An 8,745-nucleotide genomic window follows, 5' to 3' on the forward strand; every position below is an offset into this window, starting at 1 on the left:
CTGCAGCCCCGCTGTCAGCACGGGGCTCCCCTGGATGGCTGACGGCTCCATCAGCAGGAGGACGCGCGGCTGTTTAGCGGGCCCCGTTCTCCTTTGGGTGCCTGTGTCCCGATGGCCCCACACAAGGATTTGTAAACACACTGACAAGTAATTTTCCTTTTACTCTCTTCCCCTTTCAAGTGACCCCCAGACTGATGCCCCCCGTAGCCCACGTTGGAGGTGACGCCGTAATGCACAGGCTGTGGCGATGCGGCTGTGTTTCCCCTGACAGATGGACCGAGGATGATAAAATGGCTCTGCTCCAGACATCCCTGTCACTGCTGCTTTTGGGCCAAGCAATTTAGGGGGTGGGGGAGAATGTTGAAAAGCATCTGCTTTCCATGGAAGACTTCAGCTTTTCATTGAATGAAGCCAAACCCAAGTGTTTTGGCTTGGAAACGTTTGTCGTTGTGTTTCTTGCGAGCTGGAATCTTCCTTGCTTGCTGCCCCTCTCCTTCCCTGTGGGCCCCCTCCCCACGGGGGCTGCGTTTTCCATGAAGCATCCCCATGACTCGGAGAGCAAAAGCTGTAACGCGTCAGGGAACTTGGATCTACCCCGGTTGTTTGTCATTTTTGTGTTGAAATTTTTCTGCGTGGAAGAAAAGGGTCCCAGTGTTTTCTGCGAAGGCTGAGAGGAGAGCTGTGCTCGGGGTGACAGCCAGCAGAGATTCGGCTTTATCTGGCGGGGGAGAGGTCTGTTACGTGGCACCTTGTTCGGGGGTGCAGCTGCAGGCAGGGGCACCTCTGTGTTAGCGTGACATGGAGCCTTCCCCCTCCCACCGGCTGCTGAGTGAATCCTTTCTCTCCGCTGTGACACCCTTAAAAGCTGGGCACATCTGAAATGTCCCCAGCCGTGTTCTGCACAGGATTTCAAGCTAGTTTAAATGTCTCTCCTCATAAACCAGGGAAGGTTTCAAGATCAGCATTTCCTACACGTTCATTCTCAGCTCATATATTTGTACGAAATCATTACTTGTCACTGAGAAAGTGACATGGTCGAGGCACGTTTTTACCTGTCGGAGTTTCTATGAAAGGGCTAAAATGAAAAGACTTGTTTGCTTTGATAAGGATTTAGCCGTAATGGAAACACCTTTTATTGGAAGATGTTTTTATTAGTTTTCATTCTTGTGTTTGCAGTGAACTGACAAAGGGATTTTTCCCTCTTTAAATTAGTATTAGAGACTGACACTTCTTGCTTTCATTACTCTCTTGTAAAGCCCGAGAGAACATTTCCTTGTCTTCCTCCAGCCATTCCCTAGGCCCCCTTGAACAGAAAGAAATAGTACTGGTTATTACCCCAACAGGTACTGCTTAGAAAAGCAGAGAAGCTTTCCAGCCCACAAGACTTCTTCGGGTCTGGGATGAAAAAACAGACCTAGAGTTAATCGCCGCTGCCCAGCCTTAGAGACTAAGCCCCGAGAGGGATATTTTTTCCCCCTCTCAAACATAATGTGCTCGAACAACATGTGGGATATAGGCCGTGTTGTGTGGCTGATGGTTTTTTCTGTTTGTTGAAAGTTGCAAACTGGTACAAAACAAGTTTGTTCTTCGTTGCAGCCAATTTCAGCCAGAGCCGAACAGGCTGTTCCCAGAGTCATCAAAACCTATGTAAACACGGCAGATTGACATTTCCGCTAACAGATGGTCCGTTGGGGATTGCAGCAGAGCTGCCTGTTTCTCTCCACGTTTTTTGGTATTCACAAGATGCCTGCAAGAAGGTTTTCAAGTTTGCTCTGTGTGTGTGTGTGTGTATGCGTATGATGCTCAGATCTTTCTGATGGCAAATATGGGTGTAGGACACACATTTGTGGTGTAGGTTCAACGCTGAAATTTCCAGGCAGTATTTGCTAAGGAACGTATGTTCCTTGGAAGAGGCACAGAAGCCATCAGTCAGCGATGTAGCTGCAGAAAGCCTTTCAGTCGGCAGCAGGAGCAAATTGAACACGTTCCTCGAGTACTCATGTGTAGCGATATTCCTTATTGTGAGCTTTGTGATCGCTTGGTTGACTTCCTTCTATTAAAGTGGAGTTTAATGATTGTCCACTTAAAAACGGAGCAATTAGGGAATGCTCTTGGCTCAGAATTATTGCCGAAGACTGCGGAGAGAGGAATGGCAAAGATGCTGCCTCCAGCATCCACTTGTAAACTAGCGAATGCTTGATATCCACAGCGCCGGGTTTGGAAGCCCCTGTTCTGTCATACAAACGAGGCCCTTTTACTCCCTCTTTGTTGAGGTTTGATCCTGAGGCAGCAGCAAAGCTCCCGTGGCTTGACGTTAGCATCGGGATGTAACGCTGCTCTGCCTCCCCAGGGTGTTGAGCCCTTGAGTCAGGGTGGACAGAGGGTGCTCGGAGAAGCTCGGGCAGCTCGGCAGCGCATACGTGAGCCCTTGATCCTGCCTTCTGCCAGCACCCACAGCATGAGGTAGCATTTGCTTCTTGCTAAATAGCTGACTTAGGAATGCCTGGCTCACATACAACATCTGGTCATGCATTTCTACCTAATTTCCAGCCAGATGGACCGAGCCACAAGGAGGTCAAATGACTCACACAAGGTCAGGCTGATGTCAGAAATCTCCTTGCCATCTCGGTTGGACTCGTGCTACACCGACTGTTGTTGGGATTGGTGTAGCCTGTGTAAGCAGCGGCCTCATATACAGAGCAGAAACCCAGGTTTCTCCTCCCTGACAGTGAGCAGTGGGTGCTTAGTGGGATGCCATCACGCTCCCACCACCCGTGTGCTGTATGCACACCCACAGTTGGGTCAGGTCAGGATTCTCTCTTCGCTTCCGCCTCTTGCTTCTATCCAGGCAACGTGTAACATCTGTGGAACGAGCCCAGGGATAACCAGCTCCCATGTTCCTTAAATCCCAGCGTGTATACGTACGCGCGTCGGTAGCAAGGCTGAGCTCAGGTAAATGCAGGACAGCCCAATAAAATCAAAACCTGGAAAGAAAATACTTTTCTGCCTGTGAACTAATAGTCTGAGCTGTTAAATAACTCTAGCTCTTAAAGGCACACATTTCCTATACACAGAAGTGTGCATTCAACAGTTTATTGCAAGGGGAAGCTGAGAGAACCCAGAACAAATTGCGTTCAGCCCATATAATTTAATTAGATCTACAAACAAGGTAACACTGGTTGCCCAGGGGATTTAAAGCTGAGCTAAGAATTGCTTGGTGGTCTGTTGCAAAAAAAAAAAACCAAACACCAAACAAAACACCCCACAATTAAAAAAATAAAGCCCCCAATTTTGTGCCTCTGTTGATGGGGAATGGCAGTGTTTGCCCAAGCCCTGGCTTAGAGCAGGAAGTTGGTGTGCACCGCAGAGTGAGCAGTTTAGGATTGTCCTACTGGAGTACCCGTACACACAGGTGAGGGACCTTGTCCGTGCTGCAGAGCATTGCTTGTGCCAAAGTGAATGCCGTAGTCGTTCTGCTCCAGATTTCCACCGCCCCCCTCCCTTTCCAGCTTTGCAGCGTTTTCATTAGGCTTGTACTGCTCTGGGTGGACCTTTAAGGGATGTCTCGTGCCATGATAGACCTGTTGGCCTCAAAATTTGGGAATCAGTGGAAAACCCCTTTTGAGACCAGTGGTGAACCATCTGGTGACTTCTGTCCACGCGCTCTGCATCAGGTTGTGTCACAGGGCAACAAAGCCTGTTGTAATGGGCTGACACTGCCCATCCGTAGCAGTGAGCATTTTTATTTTGATGCCATTGGGGGTGTTCTCCACATTTAATTTGCATCTTCTAACACCGTGGTATTCTCCCAGCTTGCACTTCCCTTTTTCAAGCTGCTTCTCATTTCAGGATTGTGAGGGTAAGAATCTGTATCTGTGATAACTGGATCTTTTCTCCTCCCGCTTTTCTTCTGCAGTCTTCGTGGAATAAATCATCCAGCCAGCCCTGGACAAACAGCATAGCCAGATACGGGGACGCTATCACAAAAGAGCCTCTCTCTGCGGTGAACGGATCACTGAAGCTTCCTTCCAGCGCGGGACAGAAGCTTTTATTACAAGCCCTGGTTTATGACGCCGTGATGGTAGGTGTCTTTGGTCGCTTATCGGCGTGTGTATTCCAGTGGGGAACATAAATGGGAAAAGCACATCCCTTTCTCCTTGCAGCACAGGAGAGAATGTTTTGTTCTCTGAGCTAGCTTTAGTTGGCTGACTGTGGGCTTAATTTTTTTCTTGGGTATAGGGGTGTCTGCCAGCGAGGATTTCGGCAAAAGCCCTTTGTTCCATTTTCATAGAATCGTGGAATGGTTTGGGTGGGAAAGGACCTTAAAGCCCATCCAGTCCCACCCCCTGCCATGGGCAGGGACACCTTCCACTAGACCAGGTTGCTCCAAGCCTCATCCAGCCTGGCCTTGAAGACAGCCAGGGATGGGGCATCCACAGCTTCTCTAGGCAACCTGTCCCAGTGCCTCCTCACCCTCTCCGTGAAGAATTTCTTCCTGATATCTAATCTAAACCGCCCCACTTTCCATTTAAACCCGTTACCCCTTGTCCTGTCACTACAGGCCCTTGTAAAAAGCCCCCCCCAGCTTCCTTGTAGCCCCTTCAGGCATTGGAAGGTGCTATAAGGGCTCCCTGGAGCCTTTTCTTCTCCAGGCTGAAGAAGCCCAACTCTCTCAGCCTTTCATCATAGGAGAGGTGCTCCAGCCCTCTGATCATCTCCGTGGCCTCCTCTGGACTCACTCCAACCGGTTTATATCCTTCTGATGTTGAGGGCTCCACAGCTGGACGCAGCACTCCAGGTGGGGTCTCACCAGAGCAGAGGGGCAGAATCCCCTCCCTCGACCTGCTGGCCACACTTCTGATACAGCCCAGGATACGGTTGGCTTTCTGGGCTGCCAGCGCACACGGCCGGCTCATGTCCAGCTTTTCACCCACCAGTACCCCCAAGTCCTTCTCCTCAGGGCTGCAGGCATCCAAGCATCGCTCGAAGCCTCAACTCTCCCTGATCTTCTGTCTTGACACCAGCCACCCATTGAGGGCCTGTGCTGTGGGCTCGTTCTTCAGGTGGTGTCAGACAGCTGGGTTGTGACATCCCGGTTCCTGAGGAACTGGCATCAGACACCACTGCTTTGGGTCTCTGCTGTGGCCAGGCAGCAAGCAGCCTGCGGAATGAGTTAGGAGCTGCAGCGCTCAGCACAGCCGTTAAGATCTACAGCGTGCTCGCCTGAAGGAGGAATTGCATTTTTGCCTGTAAAAGGTGTCAAAGATCAAGGGTTGATTTAAACTCCTTCTCCCAGTAGGGTAGAACAGTTTCCACTGCACTTGTCATCTTTATGTGGGTGCACAGACTGGGAGGAAATCCTGTCTGACAGTGCTTCATTGGAATAAATGTGCGATCCCTGTTGGGGAGAGTTTGTACCAGGGTGGTGATGTCTGTGCCACAGGCTCAGCAAAACAAGCTGACACCTGCTCAGGTTGACTCTCTACCAGATGATTCGGCTGGTTATTGCTTTAAAAAGTTCACCCTCCACCCCCAGAAAATACTTCTGCATAACCTACCTGTGTTTCCTTCCTAGACAGCAGTGTGAAAATCAATTATACACACAATGCCTTAACTCTGTGCACGATGTTAATTACAATGTTTTACAACACAGTTATGGGCACTGTTTACTATGCAGCTCACCCATCAGAGTTTGTCAACAAAAGGAGGAAAGTGTTAAAATACGTAAATGATGTACAAAGTTGGCTTCAACAGGCAGCGCAGATTACACGGGGGATATCACTTCCATACTTGGAATTGGCTTCTTGCTACTCAGTCACGCTCAGCCCAGAACCTGAGCGCCGATTGCCTCGAGAGCTCTTCCTCGGCTTCCAAACTAACGTGCCTGTGAAGTTATCGAATGCTGCTCTAGTGGCGTGACCTGCTTGTGGGCCTGAACTCCATGGCAGAGGAGAACCAGTGGGTTTCCTTCTGAACTGAAGTGCTTGAATTTACACTGGCTTTTGCAAGCTGCGACTGGGGCTCTAACGAACAAACGTTTTGTGATACGGAGCCGAAATTAAACCAGGCAAGCGAAGGGAGCCCTGGCATCTGGTTGTGGGTCTGTGTCATGAGCTGTCTCTGAAGCCAGTTTCTAGGGCTCTGCCCACTCGCCCTCTAGAAATGTAGCCCTTCGCGGGTGTTGAAAGTTGTGGTCTTGGACAGAGGCTTAGAGGAATGGTTGCTCCAGCCTGCCGAGAAACCACGGATAAATCACTTCACTCCCTTGGGACTTGCTTTCCCAAACATAAAATAGGAATAATTACCCTGAGGTGGTTTGAGACGCTTCTTAAGACTTCAGCTCTGAGAAACATATCGAGGTAATGCTTAAGCGAGGCACGGGTGCAGCCCATTGCACTCTGCGGGATTAAAAAGGAATACATTTCAGTGCTTGGTTGGGTTGCAGCCTCAATTACCTGGTTTCATTTACTTTACCTTTTTTTATTTCCCCCTTTGGTAACAGAATGAAGCACGGAAAAGCCACCCACCCGCCAGCCTCCACCAAGTGGAAGCCGAGGTCATCGTCCATTCTGATTTTTCAGCCTCTGACAGAGACTACGACTCCCAGCTGCACACCCTGGAGAGCGAAGAGACAGAAGCCAAGGACCAGGAGCCTGAAGAGCTCCCCTCCGGAGAGCTGGACCTTCCTGGCTCTCCCAGCACCCGGCAGGATGCCAGCCCAGCGTTGCTGGACAGCTCGGGCGCTTCAGAGGTTGGGGCCCAGGACGAGCTGTTGCGTACCGACAGAAAGACTAGCCAAGCGGGGCCCATTTGCCTCCATGGGCTCACCAATGGCTTCCATGAGCGTGGGGAAAGTCTGGATTCAGTGGAGAGCGGAGATTCGGACTCCATCCAGGAAGGCAGGGGGGATGTGCAGCCAGGCAAATGCCAGTCGCTTTCCCCGGCGCTGGAGGAGGCTCCCCTCTTCAGTAACTCTGGTTTAACCAGTTCATCCTCAGCATCTGAGAACATGGCATGTGTCCACAACCATTAAAGAGTGAACTAATCTGATTTTGATCATGGGAGAGCTAGAAGCATCCGAAAGGGCCTGTCCCTGTCAGGTACTGCATGCCTCGACTCACTGAGCCCAGCAGGAGCGGAGAAGGTGCAGCATCTCACCAGAACAGGAGTTGGACCTGTCAGCTGTACATATTGCCTCCAGGATATCAGTAGGTAGATGGGTAAGAGCTCATCTTCTTCCACTGAAGCTGACGAGTAACTTGGTTTTCGTGGGAGCAGGATTGAGCCATCTGTCAAAGTCTGACACGGAACCAAGGCTCGAACGGAGCCTGCTGCGTTAGACCGGCGCAGTCGCTTCGCCGTAGTCCTCGAGGCGACTGGCAAGACGTCTCTCGGCGCCGGCAAGAGGCGGAGTTCACCGGGCGATTCTTCTCGGCTGTCTCTCCGCCAGGGAGCACCTTGGCACTGCCAGCTGCCTCGCAGCGCTGGGATGGATTCCCTCGGAGGAGTCCCACGAGGAGGTGGAAGCCAACACAAACAAATTCAGTGAGCTGTAACCACCAGCCTTTCCTGCCCTCCCGTGGTTAAAAGGATTATAAGGCTCTCTTTGTACGCTACCGCAGTAACTATTACTAGCAGGCTGACGTAGTGGCCTTTTATTACACACTCTACGAGTGCCTCTAACAACTTGTACTATATAGAACCTTCTTCAGTGTCTGGGTCATTTCACCAACCTGGACTGTGGTTTATGTAGGTTCTTGTACCTAATATTTTAGGTACGCATCTGTCCTTTTAATGTACAACATGTATTTTTATTTCCTTGGAACATCTTTATATTATTTAATTTTATAAAGTGGAGTTAGTGTGTGGTATAGAGTAGCATTTTTACTACTTCTCTCTTTCTTTATTTTTTCCTCCCTAACAACACAACTACCTCATGTCTGTTGGAGAAAAAAAAAAGCAGTAGGATCTACTCTTCTGTTAGAGTCCATTCTAGGTTTTAACTTATACTGCCCTTTTTTAAAGAATATGTTTGCACTGGTTGCTGCTCTTTTCAAATGTGTAGTGCTGCAGACGTCTCTCTTGCTTTGTCTCTCGGATTTGCTCTGAGACACCTTCCCTACAGCTGGAGAAGTGGGTTGCGTTTCTCTGCAGGACGGTGTTTTGCAGGAGCTGGCCAAAGGAGACCGCTTCAGCCAGGGGATGTTGGTCCGTCTTTCCTTAAGAGCCTCACGCTAGCGAAGAGAAGAAAGAACCAACACTGCAAAAGTAACTCGGGATCTTGATTTTTGATTTCCAGAGAGCAGCTGTCCGCCTTCTGTCAGCTGAAGGCGTTGGATGAACAAGTGAAATGTCCCAGTCACTTCTGAGAGTCCTGGCCAAAGTGCTTTTGGGGATTTTTATAAGACCACCAGAGCTTAAAAATTTAAAATCAAAGCTTTGCACCCGTACCAGTCGGTCTGGGTTTGTTATAGACACTGTCTGAAAGATCACCCAGTGCTTCGGCCTCGCTGACAGCGTTTGGTTACTGCTGCCGTCTCTCTCAGCCTGGTCATCTGGAGTTGGGTAAGATCTCTTCTACCTTCTCCTTAGCCCCCCCTCTGCCCTGCTCTGGGCTCGCAGAGTTTGACCTGAACGCCACAGACCGCACCAGCTCCTCGGGGTAACACAGATCGGTAAATTCTGTGCAGTGGGTGCTCGGAAAATGTTCTGCCTTCCCGGAGGATTCAAACATCCGGTCTTTTG

At 50.0% G+C, this 8,745-nt stretch overlaps 1 protein-coding gene across 1 annotated transcript in view; it reads left to right on the top strand.

Annotated features, from left to right (window-relative positions):
• The window catches only part of LOC104513442 (immunoglobulin superfamily DCC subclass member 4-like), a gene marked incomplete at its 5' end in the record, with an annotated part of 17,549 nt that extends 10,516 nt beyond the window's left edge, over nucleotides 1-7,033 (top strand). Inside the window, 2 exons of the mRNA XM_010156788.1 lie at nucleotides 3,917-4,081; nucleotides 6,503-7,033. Coding sequence (XP_010155090.1) covers nucleotides 3,917-4,081; nucleotides 6,503-7,033 — 696 coding nt within the window. The remainder of the gene's footprint in view (nucleotides 1-3,916; nucleotides 4,082-6,502) is intronic.
• Between the last annotated feature and the right edge of the window lie 1,712 nt (nucleotides 7,034-8,745).

The sequence above is a fragment of the Eurypyga helias genome, unplaced genomic scaffold (genome assembly GCF_000690775.1).
Source record: "Eurypyga helias isolate BGI_N326 unplaced genomic scaffold, ASM69077v1 scaffold31938, whole genome shotgun sequence".
Taxonomy (NCBI): Eukaryota; Metazoa; Chordata; class Aves; order Eurypygiformes; family Eurypygidae; genus Eurypyga; species Eurypyga helias.